The sequence below is a fragment of the Balaenoptera ricei genome, chromosome 6 (assembly GCF_028023285.1).
Source record: "Balaenoptera ricei isolate mBalRic1 chromosome 6, mBalRic1.hap2, whole genome shotgun sequence".
Classification (NCBI taxonomy): Eukaryota; Metazoa; Chordata; class Mammalia; order Artiodactyla; family Balaenopteridae; genus Balaenoptera; species Balaenoptera ricei.
Window position 1 is genome coordinate 95,457,107 of NC_082644.1, and position 15,991 is coordinate 95,473,097.

The 15,991-nt window shown below is 39.0% G+C and overlaps 1 protein-coding gene and 1 pseudogene across 3 annotated transcripts in view; both read left to right on the forward strand.

The window, feature by feature from the left end:
- SLC44A1 (solute carrier family 44 member 1) overlaps positions 1–15,991 on the forward strand; it is a 209,555-nt gene that overhangs the window by 54,931 nt on the left and 138,633 nt on the right. For all 3 annotated transcript variants that reach the window (XM_059925223.1, XM_059925222.1, XM_059925220.1), the window contains exon 3: positions 4,116–4,258. In XM_059925223.1, coding sequence (XP_059781206.1) covers positions 4,116–4,258 — 143 coding nt within the window. The remainder of the gene's footprint in view (positions 1–4,115; positions 4,259–15,991) is intronic.
- LOC132367593 (Y-box-binding protein 1-like) lies at positions 678–1,754 on the forward strand (annotated as a pseudogene).

Sequence of the window (15,991 nt, forward strand, 5' to 3'; positions counted from 1 at the left end):
CCAACAGTATTGTTAAAAATAGTCATAAAGGGAAATCAGAAACCATTTAAGGCACTCTGTAACACAAAGTACTTATCAAACATAAGAAGAAAATTTCTATAAAAAGTGAAAGAAGAACATAACCTTTTAATTATGCAAGAGCTTTCCTATTTTAGGCTAGTAGTGAAAGAAGATTGTAATTGTGGTCTGAATGTTTCTGTGTCATAACAAAATGACTGACAATATTTCTCACTTCCCCTGACCCCTTAGAAAGTCTTGTCTAAAATAGAGAACTGAAGGGGTTTTTGGTTTGTCCCCAATTACTGTTGTCAACCTCTTTAGTCTGACTTTCTCACTAACAGGCACCATATATTGACCACCTGCCATGTACCAGACCAGCTAGAAGTCAGAGATGCATTATGTCATTTAGTCCTCATCATTAGGCTGTGAAACAGTTGATATTACTTTGTGTCAGAGATGAGGAGGAAACACCTAAGTAGGTAACTGGATCAAAGTTATACAGGTAGTAAGTGGTAGAATGAGGGTTTGAATCCAGAACTTTCTGATTCCCTTTCTATTACTCTGTGATCCTTCTTGTTAAAGAACTGTATTGGAAAAGTTAGCCATGAAACCTCCAATATTTACCTCCACCTCCAGTTTTGTTTAGTGTAGGGCTTCCTAATGTGAAGTTCAAGGATATGCTTAAAATAGAATGCTGGGAGAGCGGACCCCACAGAGCCCGGAGCAGCGCCACCGCTGCCACCGGCCTAGTTACCATCACAGCCCGGGAGAAGCCGCAGGGGGCCCCAGTCACCGTCGCTGCAACCAGGAGCAGCGAGGCCGAGACCCGCTGCCGACACCACGCCCTGCACGACGGGCAGCGGCGGCGCAGGGCGCGGCGGCCCGGGCGGCCTCACATCGGCAGCGCCTGCCGGCGGGGACGAGAAGGTCATCACAGCGAAGGTTCTGGGAACAGTAAAATGGTTCAGTGTAAGAAGCGGGTAGGGCTTAATCAACGGGCATGACATCAAGGAAGATGTATTTGTACACCAGACTGCCGTAAAGAAGGAGAACCCCAGGAAGTACCTTCGCAGCGTAGGAGATGGAGAGACGGTGGAGTTTGATGTCGTTGAAGGAGACGAGGACGCGGAGGCAGCAAATGTTACAGGCGCTGGTGGATTTCCAGCGCAAGGCAGTAAATATGCCGCAGACCATAACCATTATAGACGCTCTCCACGTCACAGGGGTCCTACCCGCAATTACCAGCAGAAATACCAAATTAGTGAGAGCAGGGAAAAGACGGAGGGATCCGAGAGTGCCCCCGAAGGCCAGGCCCGACAGCGGCGGCCCTACTGCAGGCGAAGGCGCCCACCTTACTGCGTGCGGAGACCCTATGGGCGTCGAGCACAGCGTTCCAACCCTCCCGTGCAGAGAGAAGTGATGGAGGGTGCTGACAACCGGGGCGCAGGAGAACAAGGTAGACCAGTGAGACAGAATATGTATCAGGGTTGTAGACCACGATTCCGCAGGGGCCCTCCTCGCCAGAGACAGCCCGGAGAGGACGGCAGTGAAGAAGATAAGGAAAATCAAGGAGATGAGACCCAAGGTCAGCAGCCACCTCAACGTAGGTACCGCCGCAACTTCAATTACCGACGCAGACACCCAGAAAACCCTAAACCACAAGGTGGCGAAGAGACAAATGCAGCCGATGATCCACCAGCTGAGAATTCCTCCGCTTGTCTGCTCCCGAGGCTGAGCAGGGCGGGGCTGAGTAAACACCCGGTTTACCATCTCTACCATCATCCGGTTTAGTCATCCTACAAGACATGAATACGAAATTCCAGCAGTAAGCAATGAACGAAAGATTGGAGCTGAAGACCTTAAGTGCTTGCTTTTTGCCTGCTGACCAGATAACTAGAGCTATCTGCATTATCTCTGCAGCATGGGGTTTTTATTATTTTTACCTAAAGACGTATCTTTTTGGTAATGACAAACGTGTTTTTTTTTTTTATTTTAAAAGCCTGGTTTTTCTCAATACACCTTTAAAGGCTTTTAAATTGTTTCATATCTGGTCAAGTTGAGATTTTTAAGAACCTCATTTTTAATTTGTAATAAAAGTTTACAGCTTGATTTTTTCAAAAAAGCCAACAAACTGCAAGCACCTGTTAATAAAGGTCTTAAATTTTTAAAAATGGCATGCTGATTTGCACATGTATATGTATGTTGGGGATTATACATATTTTTCTCATGTCTTAGTATTGGCTTGAAGTTCTGATGTGGGACTAATTGCCCTGCAGTGTCCTTGGAGGAGTCAGGAGAGAGGGAGAGGGAAACCGGGGTGAGGGTGAATGAGTGAATACTGACCAGCCTATGCCTAACTCCAGTGCTAGCAGTTAGCTGTGCTTTGAGGCAGAAGGGTACTAACATGTACTGAGACAGACATTTTACATTATTATTTTAGATAATTGTCACAGCAGCCTTAGTGGTAAGTGGTTTTAGCCCCAACTTAGAGATGGGTAAAGTGAGGCATGGAGAATTAAGCAAGTTTGTCCAAGGTCACCTGAGTAGAAAATGGACTCATCAGTATTCCACCGATCAGTGCAGGTTTATCTGACTCGAAAGCCCATGGTCTTTCCCTTACAACATGTTCTCATTTCTAGCGACTGTAATAGCCAACATTTATTGAGCTGTTACTATGTGCCAAACAGGATTCTTACCCCCTTACTGGATTGTTTCATTTAATCCTTACAGCAGCCTTAAGAGCGACACTCATTATCTTCATTTTACAGGTGAGTAGATTGAGGCACAGAGAATTAAAATAACTTGGCAAAAGGATCAGAGGGTGAGAGGGTAGCGAATCAGGCATAGTCTCTGCTCCAAGTCCACTTTCTTACAAAGCGTAGTTTCAAGACGTTTTTACTAGGTAGACCTACACTCTCTATGCTTCCCCCTTCATTTTCCTTACCTGCACGATAAACATAGAGGAGCTATTTAGAAAAAAGAGTTTGTTTGCCTTTTTAGGAAAGTAGGTTTAAGAGGGAAATCCTTTGAGGCATTGCATATGAGTACAGTATTTACCAGTGTAGACCTGAGCTCTAGCAGGGCTGCTTAGGTAAGTACTACTCATGATACTTGGCTATGATGAGTGAAACAGTGATCATCTCTATCTTCATTCGTCACTTTAATAAAGATAACAAAAAACTCAGCCTTTTTAATGACCGTGTTGCAAGAATATTTCTTAACCCCCATCCTTTCTCCCAATTCAATCAGTTATTAGTAGGGACTCACCTTATTTCCTGTTCTTATGCCCAGTAGCCTGCAGTTGAGTGTAGGGTTTTATTGCTTTGCTTTGGTCAGTGCATCCTCAATTTAGCAAGCATGATGCAGTTCTGAAGGAAGTACCATTTGCCTTTGGCACTGTGGCGAAGCATATTCCCATGAAATGAAGTGACCTTTGCGGCACATGGACCCAGTGCCTCACTCTCCTTGAGTCTCCAATATTCAGAGCGTGGTGGTGCTTCATGGTATAATTCTTTGGCTTGTATTCAACTTTACTGCGGGAAGGGAACAGAAGTGTTGTGTGTACTGAAGTGATAGTAATTCAAAACCCACGTACCTATTGTTCTTTGAATTTTTGTCTTTCATCTGTTGCTGTTGTTCATTTAACAGAACTCTTTTACAACCAAATAAAACTAAAGAATGAAGAAAGCTGGGTCTGAGTCTATGCTCTGATCTTTACTAGCTTCTATGGCCTTGGGCAACTTATTTATGCTCTCTGGGCCTCAGTTTCCCCATCATCAGGATTAGAGAAAATGTATGGTAAGCATCTGGTACAGATCCTGGCATTGAGCAGATGTTCAATACAGAGAAACTGCTATTATTATTATAAAATGCAAAGACAATCTTACGATGTAAAAGCTTGAGATTTGTTATTGTAGTAAATAGTGTTACCCTGTGGACTGCTTTGTATATAGCTTATGTGAAATCCAAGGAGAACAGTGAAATAGTGTTTGCAAAAGGAAAGATAGCTCTTTATTCCCTTCAAGGGACAAAAGCAGCTCATTATTGTATCAAGTAGTGACTGTTGCTATTGAAATGGTTTATTTGTATGTTTTTTTTCTGTTTTTTTCCCCTAGGGATTTATTTGTGGCTTTTCAGTAGCAACAGGTGCAGCAGCAAGACTAGTGTCAGGATACGACAGCTATGGAAATATCTGTGGGCAGAAAAATGCAAAGTTGGAAGCAATACCAAACAGTGGCATGGATCACACCCACCGGAAGTGAGTAGACTGGCTGAATGGTGAACACTGGAAACTTTGAAGGGGAGGGGGGCATCCTGCTTTTCTTACTGTTATAAAGATAATATCTTACGGAATATTATTTTTATATGCTTCCTGTTGATGTTTTTTATTTTCTTTTTAACTGTCCACTTGAATCGTTTCTGGTTTTGGTCTATAAATACATTTTCCAGGAAACAAAATTAGGTGCCATGTTAAAATGGGCTACCTTGAGGTTTTAATGAGTAAATGCGTGATTTGAGAGGGTTACTCTTGTACTCTGTTTTCCAGCTCACCTTTAGGCTGTACACTAAGTTTTAACACAGAAAATAATATAATATTTTTCTTCCTAAGAGTGTACTTGATGGAAGGCAGAGGGATAATGGATTTTGACGCATTAAAGTTACAATGAAGCATTTTGTGCTGCATCATTTATAAGTACACATTGATTTCCAATTTTATAAGAGATATATTTTCTTTGTCAGACTTTGAAATTTCTTTTGGTTCTCAAGGTTCAGCTTTTGGATTTCATGAAATTCCTGACTTAATCACCTCTTTTCTTCAAAAGAGCTATTTTTCATTTTTAATGTCTGTGAGGAAAATATATTTCATCAAACATTTTATGTATGATAGTATGTTTGTTCAAACTGTGTATTTATGCCCCATCAAACTTTATTAGACAGGTCTAATAAATAAATACAGGTCTTCAGAATTAACCGAATTAATTTTAAGGTAACAGGTTAACCAATTCCATTAATGAACTTAATAGGAAAAGGCTAAAGCAGATAAAAACATTTTTTAGAATGTAGTTCTATTACATTTGGGGGGATATAATAACTATATTTATTGTTAGATAAATCTGTTGGTTAAATCTGGGCCCCTACTTAAGTAGAAGTTTCATTTGATAAATGCAAAGACTTGAAAAAAATCCAAGTAGTTCATCATATCTTAGATATTCCTCCATTTAATGAAGGAATAATGCAGTTCAAATAAATAATTCTAAATAATGATAGTGAATACTTGTATAGCATGCCATAGTCAAAAAGTATATAATACCAACCTGTGGGGTAGGTGTAGCAGAGGCTTAGAGAGATTGAAATGACTTCCCCAAAAGTCTGGTGGGCAGTGGATGTCCAAGACAGACCATGGGCTTTTCTCTTGATAGGTACCTGCATCCCTTAACAGGAGAAGTGAAAATTGGACTCTTAGAGCATAACTTGGAGAATTGTTTCATTTGTCCTTCTTTTTGATTGCTTCATGAAATTAACACAAATTTTAGGCTTTGTGTTATTTGTTGTAGCAAATCTACCCATACTTCTTATTTTGAAATAATTTTAGACTCATAGAGAAGTTGCAAAAATAGTATAGAGTTCTGCATATGTATATATTTTTGAAGGTAGTGTCAAATATTTGTAACTCTTTAATGCTGTTGACATGTACCAAACATGAAATATTTCCATTTAGATAATTGAGACAGGAGGAAAAGGGCTCTACTTCCTCAGGTCTACTGCTGAGATGAGGTCATGATCTTTCTTATGGCTCCCTTTTTAACTTGCTGATAACTCCAAGCATATTCTTACCATGAAGTTTGTGTAACTGTCACTTCATCCTTAAGCTTATAGAGGTTCATTTGGTCAGTTTTTAATTTCATATCCTCGGATTATTCTATGTACATCTCGGCCTCTTGCAAAGAAAGCCTGATTATTTTTCCGAAAAAGTGGTTCCCTTTCCTTGAATGCTTAGCACAATTGAGACACATTCATGGATAGCTGTAGGGTAGTGTCCCAAGTATAGCTATGCCTTAACTCATGTATATATGTTTAAAATTTATTTTTGATCTCTACTTCTTCTTCTCTGCATATGAACATTTTAGCACTGAGCCATCTAAGTATTTCTATCTATAAGTAGTAATTTTTTTAATAAATGAATGGTACTGTTTTGAATGTATCTTTCTCAGGTAAGTCTATACTATTTGGATTTGAGAGGAGGTAGAAAATCTTTGTGTTTGTTACCTATACTCCATCCTTTTTTTTTTTTTTTTTTTTCCTGCCAAATGCATTGGTTTCCTCCTTTTTCACACATACATCTTTGGCTTTATTATGAATACCATGCCCTTCCATTCCTATAGAAACTTTTATACCTGTTTTGTCTGCTGTCACCTCAACTTGACCTTGATCATTTTCTCCCATCCCTTATCCTCAGCCCCTAGTTCCTGGTACTTACTAGAACCTCCATACATAGTTGTTGAATAAGTTAATGAATGAATCCTCTAAAATCTTGAATACAACTCTTTCTTGCCTTCATGAATATTGTTTCCTCTATCAGAAAAAAAAAAAATCCTCTTATTCTTCATGTGTCTAAATTCTATTCATCCTTCAGCTCTCAGTATAAATGTTACTTCCCAGAAAGGTCTTTTTTAAACTCATAATTTGTCTCATTTTATCGTGTAATATGTGCAATTATACATTTATTTTGTGATTATTTGTTAAATGTTGGTCTCTTCTAAGTTCCATGAAAGCAGAGGTGAGGTCTGTTTTGTTCACTGCTGTATCCTCAGTACCTGGAATGTAGTAGGCACTCAATTAAACGTTTGTTGAATGAGTAAATAAATTTATTTATTGTTTTGAATATGTTCTCAAAATGAATTACTGAGTCTGAGGATCTGCATATTTTAAGGTTATTAATGCATATCACTAAGTGCCTTTCCATACAGTCTGTTCCATTTACATTCCCACCAACAAAGTGTCTGAGATTTCTTTATCTTTGCTAGTATTATTAGTTTTTGTACTAATCTGATCAACCACAAAGTGGTATTTTATAGTTTTAATTTGCATGCCTTTGATTATTCATGAGTGTGAAAGCCCCCCCCACCCCTTCACAACAGATGAAGACTGTTGTGCCAGCATATCTATTCTTGGTCTTCTTATCTCTAATCTTCTCCATCCTTTATACTGTGATAGGATTAAGTTCTTTGAAGCACTTTTTACTGTCATTTCCCTGCTCAAGAGCCTTTCCTTTTGTGTGATTACCTACAGTATTGAAAATGAGCCCACTTCGCCCTACCGTGACCTAGACCCAATGTACCTCTTCAGTCTTAGCTCACTGTTTCTCAGTGTAGTGATACTATTGTCCATGGTATTCAGTTTATTCTACCTCTGTGCTGTCCCTCTACCTCTCTGCCAATCTGAATTCTTGAAAGAATGTGGGTCTCATACCCTCTCTATGGAATATTTCAAAACTAACTTTATCCCAGAACTTTATACTTGGATTTCTATTGCCTTTAAGTTGTTCTCTAATTACACCGTGCTTCTTATCTGCTTGTATTAGTGATCAGTTGCTAGGTAACAATATTTCCATAAACTTAGTGGCTTACGACAGGAGACATTTATTATGTCACAGTTCCTGTGGGTCAGGAATCTGGATTTGCCTTAGCTGGACTCCTGCTTCAGAGTCTCTCAGAAGGCTGCAATCAAGGTGTTGGTCAGAGCTGGCGTTCTACTGGGGAAGTTCCCCTTCCAAGCTCAGGTGGTTTTTGGCAGCACATACCCCTTGAGGATTGTTAGACCGAGAGCCTTAGCTCTTTACTGGCTGTCAGCCAGAGGCCACCTTCGTTGCATGCTACGTGGGCCTCTCCACATGGCAGCTTACTTCAAAGCCAATGGGGAGGGAGTCAATACAGAGACTCTGCTAGCAAGATGGGAGTTACAGTCTTATGTAATGTAACTATGCAAGTAAGATCCCCTCACCTTTGCCATATTCTACTGGTTAGAAACAAGTCACAGGTCCAACCCAAACTTAAGGGGAGGGGTCTGAATTATAGGAGGTAGGGATAATTAGGGCATCTTAAGAGTCTCAGTGCCACACTACCCAACTCTGTCTCCCTGGAGCACCATGTTTTGTATGACTCCCAAATTTCAGAAACCAAGAGTTGTTTCATAAGGGCTTATTGAATTGCAATAAAATAGGAAGGAGGTAAGTCAAGAGAGTCATGGGAAGGGAAATGTCTTTGACCTGTTCTAACCAGAAAATTTAAGATACCAAGAAGACCGTAAGAATTCTATAGTAGTAAAGAAAAGGCTGTGTTTTATTTTTTTAATCATTCTAATTATAATGTGTTCTTCTTCTCCAAATAATATTTACTGTAGTAATAAAGATGTATAGGAACATGGCAGACAATATTTTATGAGATACTGGAAGGCCTCAACTTCACATGGATTATGTTCCCAAAGTTGATTTTTAAGTCAGTTGCTTGAGATGTATAAAACTTTTCTGCATAGAAACAATGCTATAAATAAAGTTCTGACTCTGGGTCAATGTAGAAAAGCTCATTTATCTTAGAACCATAAAGTGCCAGAGATGAAAGGGATCTTTAAGATTATCTAATAGGTAACCTCCTTAAAGCATTGCATCAAGTATTTGTGAGTGCCAACTAAGGCCCAGAGAAGAAAATGACTTGTATTTATAGCTGAGCTATGGTATTAATGGTACTGTAAAGCACGGGTGTAGCTTATAGCCATTTTTTTTTGGTAGTGGGGATTGGAATGGTAATAATATATTTTGAACTCTGATTGGCAGTTCCCAAAACATATCTCTTCTGCCACATTCTAGATTGCCTATCATTTTCAAAACCATAAAGCTAGTCTTAGGGCTTCCCTGGTGGCGCAGTGGTTAAGAATCTGCCTGCCGAGGCAGGGGACATGGGTTTGAGCCCCAGTTCGGGAAGATCCCACATGCCTGGGAGCAGCTAAGCCTGTGCGCCACAACTACTGAAGCCCACATGCCTAGAGCCCATGCTCCACAACAAGAGAAGCCACTGCAATGAGAAGCCTGCACACCTCAGCAAAGAGTAGGCCCCGCTCACCGCAACTAGAGAAAGCCCGCATGCAGCAATGAAGACCCAACACAGCCAAAAATAAATAAATTTTAAAAAAACCAAAAAACAAAAAAATAAAATAAAGTTAGTCTTAGAGTGTATGTGTCAATTTTTAGACAGAGAATCATTATTATTATAGAAATTGTTCCCAGAAAGGAAGCCCCATCTTTTTTTATTTTATTTAAAATTTATATTTATTTATTTATTTTTACAGTAGGTCCTTGTTGGTTATCTTTTAAATATAGCAGTGTGTACGTGCCAATCCCAAACTCCTAATCTATCCCTCCCTCCTTCCTTCCCCCGCTGGTAACCATAAGTTCATTCTCTAAGTCTGTGAATCTGTTTCTGTTTTGTAAATAAGTTCATTTGAATAATTTTTTTTTAGATTCCGCATATAAGTGATATCATATGACATTTGTCTTTCTCTGTCTGACTTACTTCACTTAGTATGATAATCTCCAGGTCCATCCATGTTGCTGCAAATGGCATTATTTCATTCTTTTTATGGCTGAGTAGTATTCCATTATATATATATATATATATATATATATATATACCACATCTTCTTTATCCATTCATCTGTCGATGGACATTTAGGTTGCTTCCATGTCTTGGCTATTGTATACAGTGCTGCAATGAACATTGGGGCGCATGTATCCTTTCAAACCATGTTTTTCTCTAGATATATGCCCAGGAGTGGGATTGCTGGATCATATGGCAACTCTATTTTTAGTTTTTTCAGGAACCTCCATACTGTTCTCCATAGTGACTGTGCCAATTTACATTCCCACCAACAGTGTAGAGGGTTACCTTTTCTCCACACCCTCTCCAGCATTTATTTTTTGTAGATTTTTTGATGATGGCCATTCTGACTGGTGTGAGGTGATATCATTATAGTTTTGATTTGCAAAATGAAATCATCCATCAAATCTCTGCTTTATCCTTATCAATTTGGATAAAGCAGAAATGCTTCTAGTTCTAAGATACCTGAATTAGTGTATGTGAGGACTATATGGGGGCAAAGTATCTAGCTCTGTTGACCCCTGGTAAGACGATTGGAGGAGGGGAGGTACTGTGTTTCCTCCACGGATAGTCCCCTTTTCTGGTTGCTTGGGATGGGAGAGGCTAAGGCAAGGTGGCGGTGGCTCTTAGTATACATAGGCTATCGTAAAGCCGGGTGAGGGTATGTAGGGAACTGCTTTTAATCATTTTGATATAGGCATTATATTATTAATAGAACTCTGTTCTCCATTCTGTAAACAATCCTAACACACAGCTTAGTGTCCACTTTCTTTGTTGCTCTAAGAAATTTTCTCAGCTTATCTCACTTATCAATATTGATCTTTCTGCAGAGGTTCTGAAGGTACCTCTAATACACAAATTTTTTGTGTGTGTTTTTTTTTTGCACAAATCTAACGTTCTTCTTTATCTTTTTGGCTTTTCTCTAAGGAAGCCATTAAAGTCCCAATCACTGATAAAGGCTCTGTGGCCCTAAAATGCCTCTCAGATTTCAGATAAATCAGTGTCAACAAGATGTACAGGAAGTAGAGGTCTGAGGAGGTTGATGGCATGCATGTGTGAGTAAAATCCATAGGGGGCATTTTATTTGAGACCTTTTTCAGTTACCTTCATAATCTTAAGCAGGGTATCTAGCGTGAGTTTTACTTCTTTTCTTTAACTGTCTCATTCCCCAGAAATCCACAGCTTAGAATGTTTGTGCTGGAAGGGCCCTTGAGATCACTGAGCCCCTTCATTTTATAGGTGAAGAAACTGGGGTCTAGGAAACATCAGTGACTTGACAAAGACAGTAATACCAGGACTAGCTCTCCACTCTCCATGCTTAGTCTAGTGCTCTTTGCATTATATGCTATACTGTCTCTGGTAAGCTACACAGTGATTCTACTTTCTCACCTTTTTCACTTTTGGGGCCTCTCCCTTCCAACATTTAAAGATGAAAGAAACTTTTAGTAGAACATGCAAAGAAGAAAGGGTAGGTTATATAAATCAATAAAGTTATAACTAAAGAAACTTTGTGAGGAACCAAAGCACCTATACAGTCTCTGAAGGCTTTGAATAATTTGGAGGCAATCTTGTGTGTTTCTTTCTCTGTAAGATAAAGAATATGAATTTTAATGATGAAATGCATTATTCTCATTTCACATTTGTATATTTTTACCATTTGTATGTGTTAAATATTCATTGAAAAACATGTAGCTTAAAACTGGCAATGTTACTTTCTTAGTAAGATCATTGATTATTTAATAGGCAATAGTCTTATTTTAAAGAAACTGTCTATTTTTATAATCTCTACATGGATACAGAATAGGACTTCAGGGACTTCCCTGGTGGTCCAGTGGTTAAGACTCTGCGCTTGCAGTGCAGGGGGCCAGGTTCGATCACTGGTCAGGGAACTAGATCCCGCATGCTGCAACTAAGACCTGGCATAGCCAAATAAATAAATAAATAAAATATTAAAAAAAAAAAAGAATAGGACTTTAGTGGCCACTGAATCTCAGAATTCTGTAGGTTTAGTGTCTGGTTCAGTCTATCCCATGATTGCTCATTACCTTATTAACTTTTTTCCCCTGGTTTCTTTTTTTTTTTTTAATTGAAGTATAATTGATGTACAATACTATATAAAGCTTATTAACTTTTATGATGTCTTATTTATTATTTAGGGGGTTGGTAGTGATATTATACCCATATGAAGAATGTGTTCACATTTTAAACTACTCATGACCGGATTGCCAAGCTTTCTGGGCCTATACTATGCCATATAACCATATATTTTAGGAAGAACTTAAAAAAAAATTAGTTATCATATAAAACATAGGCCTCTTTTGAAGACTTTTTAAAGAGTTATCAAATCTTGTTGACTATGCATACCTGTCTCTGTTTGAAAAAAAAAAAGACTAGAAAAGTAAAGAGAAAATTTGCTAGAATATTCACTTTGAGGATCCTTTTATCAGCTATGTACAGTTCTTCATGTTTACATCACTAGGGCATATTTCTTTTCCTCCCAATGACTTAAATCAAATTACTGCCCACTGAATGACTATCCTTCACCATTCCTTAAAATTCTGTTTATTATTTTATTTAGTTGTCAGCAAACATTTATTGAAAATCTACTGTGTGCTAAAAACCTCTATTAAGAATAACAAAATAGGAAACAACCTAAATGGCTGAAAAAAGAGGTTTGCTTTAATTAATTCATTCATTCATGAATTATATTTCTTGGCCATCTTCTTTGGGTTAGGCATTGGAGATTATACTCCTGAGAAAAATAGGCACACTCTTTTATCTCATGGAAATTACAATCTAGTAGAGAAAACAGAACTTAATAATATCATCATACAATCACAAATGTTATTACAGCTGTCAAAAGTGTTATGAAGGGCGAGATACAAGGGCACCAGAGTGGTTATAACAGGAGGACCTGGCCCAGTCTGAATACTATGGAACGGTAAAAATGATGGTATAGAATTATGTCCATTGACGTGGAATATCCACATAACATTATTAAGGGGAAAATAAAGTTATAAATCAGTATATATAGTGTGATTTTTATTTATATATATGAAAAATACATGTACATAATAAAGTATAGAATGACATGAAAATATTAACAGTTGAATTATTAACTGTTGAATATTAACTGTTGAATTATGGGTCATTTAAATTTTCTTTCATGCTTCTTTTTTTCCTAAGTTTTCTACCATCAGTGTATATTATTTGGGCAATGAAAAAAAATTAGAGTTAAAAAAAAAGGAATTCACAGTCCCTGTCCTTGAAGAGCTTGCGTTCTAGTGAGAAAGACAAAATACACAGATAAACTATGACAGTGCAGTGTGGGGCATCCTATAAAAGTGTTGTATATTGAAAGCTGGGTGACTCCAGTTTCCTGGGTTCCTAACTGCAGGCTGGTGGGGGCAGGAAAATAAGGCAATTTGGTGGTAGCACTGGGGGCACTATTGTGTTCAGTTCCACTGCTTCTGTAACAAATTGCCACAAACTAAGTGCCTTAAAACAATAAAGTTTTGTAAATCAGAATTCTGTGCACAGCACGGCTCAGCTGGTTCCCTGCCCCAGGTTTCACAAGGCTGACATCGGAGGGTTGGCAGGGCTGTATTCCTTACTAGAGGCTCTGGGGAATGAATCTTCTTCCAAGTTCATTCAGGCTGTTGGCAGAGTTCAGTTCCATGTGGCTGTAGGACGAGCTTCCATTTCCTTGCTGGCTGTCAGCCAGGGGTCATTCTCAGCTTCCAGAGGTAACCTATGTATTCTGTAGCCTATATATTCTGTGGCTTATGGTCCCTTTCCTTCAACAACAGTGGGTCAAATCCTTCTCATGCTTCAATGTTTTTGACTTCCCCTTCTTTAGGGTTGCCTCTTAGTTCTAGATTGTCCATGTGGGTTGGAGAATCTCTCACCCAATGACTGGGGGTTCAGGAACAGAGTCATTCAAAGTAGGGTTTTTTTAGAGCCCCAGTTAGGTGAGTTGGGGGTTCAGAGCAGAACTTGCATTCTAGCAGGGGAAAAATCAAATAAAGTAGATCTGTGGAAGGAGGGCACACATAGTGATGATGGTGCAGGAGGGAGCTGATGATGGATGGTCATGTGGGTTCTTGGGCCAAGAGGCAGCTCCAAGAGCCCACCTGTAGTGAGGATGAGATTCTGATTAGAATGCTAAGCTTGGTTCTTGTTGGCTGAAGAACATCGTCTGCAGGTTGGGGTTCTGCAGGCCAACCTAAAGCCTGATGAAAACTGGTGCACACAGTAAGGAGCTCCCAGCTCTGTCTTGTGGAGTTGTAGAAACTTAGGAGAACAGAGGTAGCACATTTATCCATTGTGCTGGGTTTTATGTAGTGTCCCGGGTATTCTTCAGAGCAGCCCAGTAGATATCTGCTCATTCCCACACTTAGGGATAAGTTTGAACAAATGGAGATACTTTGAGCCTTTGTTGAGTTTGCCTTTTCTTCGAGGGAAAGCACTCTCCTCTGTGCCCTCCTGTCAAATACTCTCTGACTGCAACATTAACCTACCACCTGTCCTAGTTTGGCTTGACACAAAAAAGAGCAGCCTAGATAGAAACTTCACTTGAACTTGCATTTGTGGACGCATTTGCCCACAAATTTACAAGCATTTGGAAACAGTAACATTTATGGTGTTCTATGGAAATTTACTGTATTATTTATGCAGTTTTCTCCTAATTTTTCATTTTTCTCTCGTGGAAGTTGTGAAAATGATAGTTAAATTTTCAGAAAGCAGATTTATGATGGCATCTTTGGAAAACAGTTTTTGTCATTTCATGATTACACCCTCTTTATCCTGAGTTTTTAAAACACTTTTTACGAAGTAATGTCTGTATTGCTAGTGAAATTCTTCCTTTAGGAGAATACTTACTCTGGATAATACTGCTAGCAATTTGAAAGAAGAGATCCAAGTTCATGCCATAGGAAATTCAGGACTTGAAAGTCAAAATGTTGAGCAGATTCTAAATAAGGAAGTAAAAAGCCACTCAACAGAATTAGATGATAGACATACACCTAGGCAAGGGAGGGATGATTGGTTTCTCTGTGTTACCTGCCTAGGTTGTATACTTGACATATCTAAGTTAAACAACTGATTACACATCCTCAACCCAGAGTCTTACTACTTGGGTTGGTTCCAGGTTAACCAGACAGCTGTAAAAGTTCTTTGTTATTTTGTCATTGTACATAAGCTTATGGATATGACCTTTGCAATATACTTTAGGTTATTATGAACCACTTCAACTGAATTTTATAGTCATCAATTTGCAACCTACTTATGTTTATCTGGATGTGAGAGTTGAGGGCAACTGAGAAGTTAGAGGGTATACAGTCCACACATGACCACACTCACTTCTGACACCAAGTGCAAGTTCAGGGGTCCACAAGACCACCCTTAGGTTCGATAATTTTCCAGAAGCCCTCACAGAACTTACTGAAATCTATTACACTCACAGTTACAGTTTATTATAAGGAAAAGCAAACAGATGTAAGGAGATGCTAACAAGAGAAGCTGGTACTGTTGTTCTCTCCCCCTGGAGTCAGGGCATGTTACTTGCTTGGCATTGATGTGTGGTAATATGCATGGAGTATTGCCACCTGGGAAGCTCAGCCAAGCTTCAGCATTCAGAATTTTTATTAAGGCTCCATTATGCAAGCATGATTCATTACCCATGTGGCTGACTCAGTCTCAGCCCCTTCTGGTCAGGCTAATACCATATGATCCAAAACTCCTGGTCTATATGACATTGCTGATCTTTCTAAGAGTGGTCAACTTCCACCCTAAATCCTATCTGGTGAGGCCCACCTCCAACCTTCACATTGTTGACTACCTGCCATAACCTAAATCCCCAGGCAAATAAAGACACTCCTACAAAGCTTAGAGATTAACTCCCAAAAGCCCAGGGCAAAGTCCAGACCTCTTTCTGAGTAGGTTAAATTTGTTACTACCCACTGGGACTCTTTAGATTAAGTTGGATTTTGTAAAATGCATTTTCAAGATGAAATTTAAAATATAGTCTTATTGAGGTATAACTTACGTATAATAATTTATCCATTTTAAGTGTACAGTTTTGGTAACTATACAGTCATGTGCTCCCCATCATAATCCATACTTCTTTTACCCCCAGAAAATTACCTCATGCTCAGTTGCAGTCAATCCATGTCCCATCCTTGTCCCCAAATAACCACTGATCTGCTTTCTGTCAGTATAGTTTTGCCTTTTCTAGAATTTCATATATATACATGGAGTCACACAGTGTGTAGTATTTTCTCACTTTTTTTCACATAGCATAATAATCTGAGATTCATCCATGTTGTTAAATATGTCAGTAG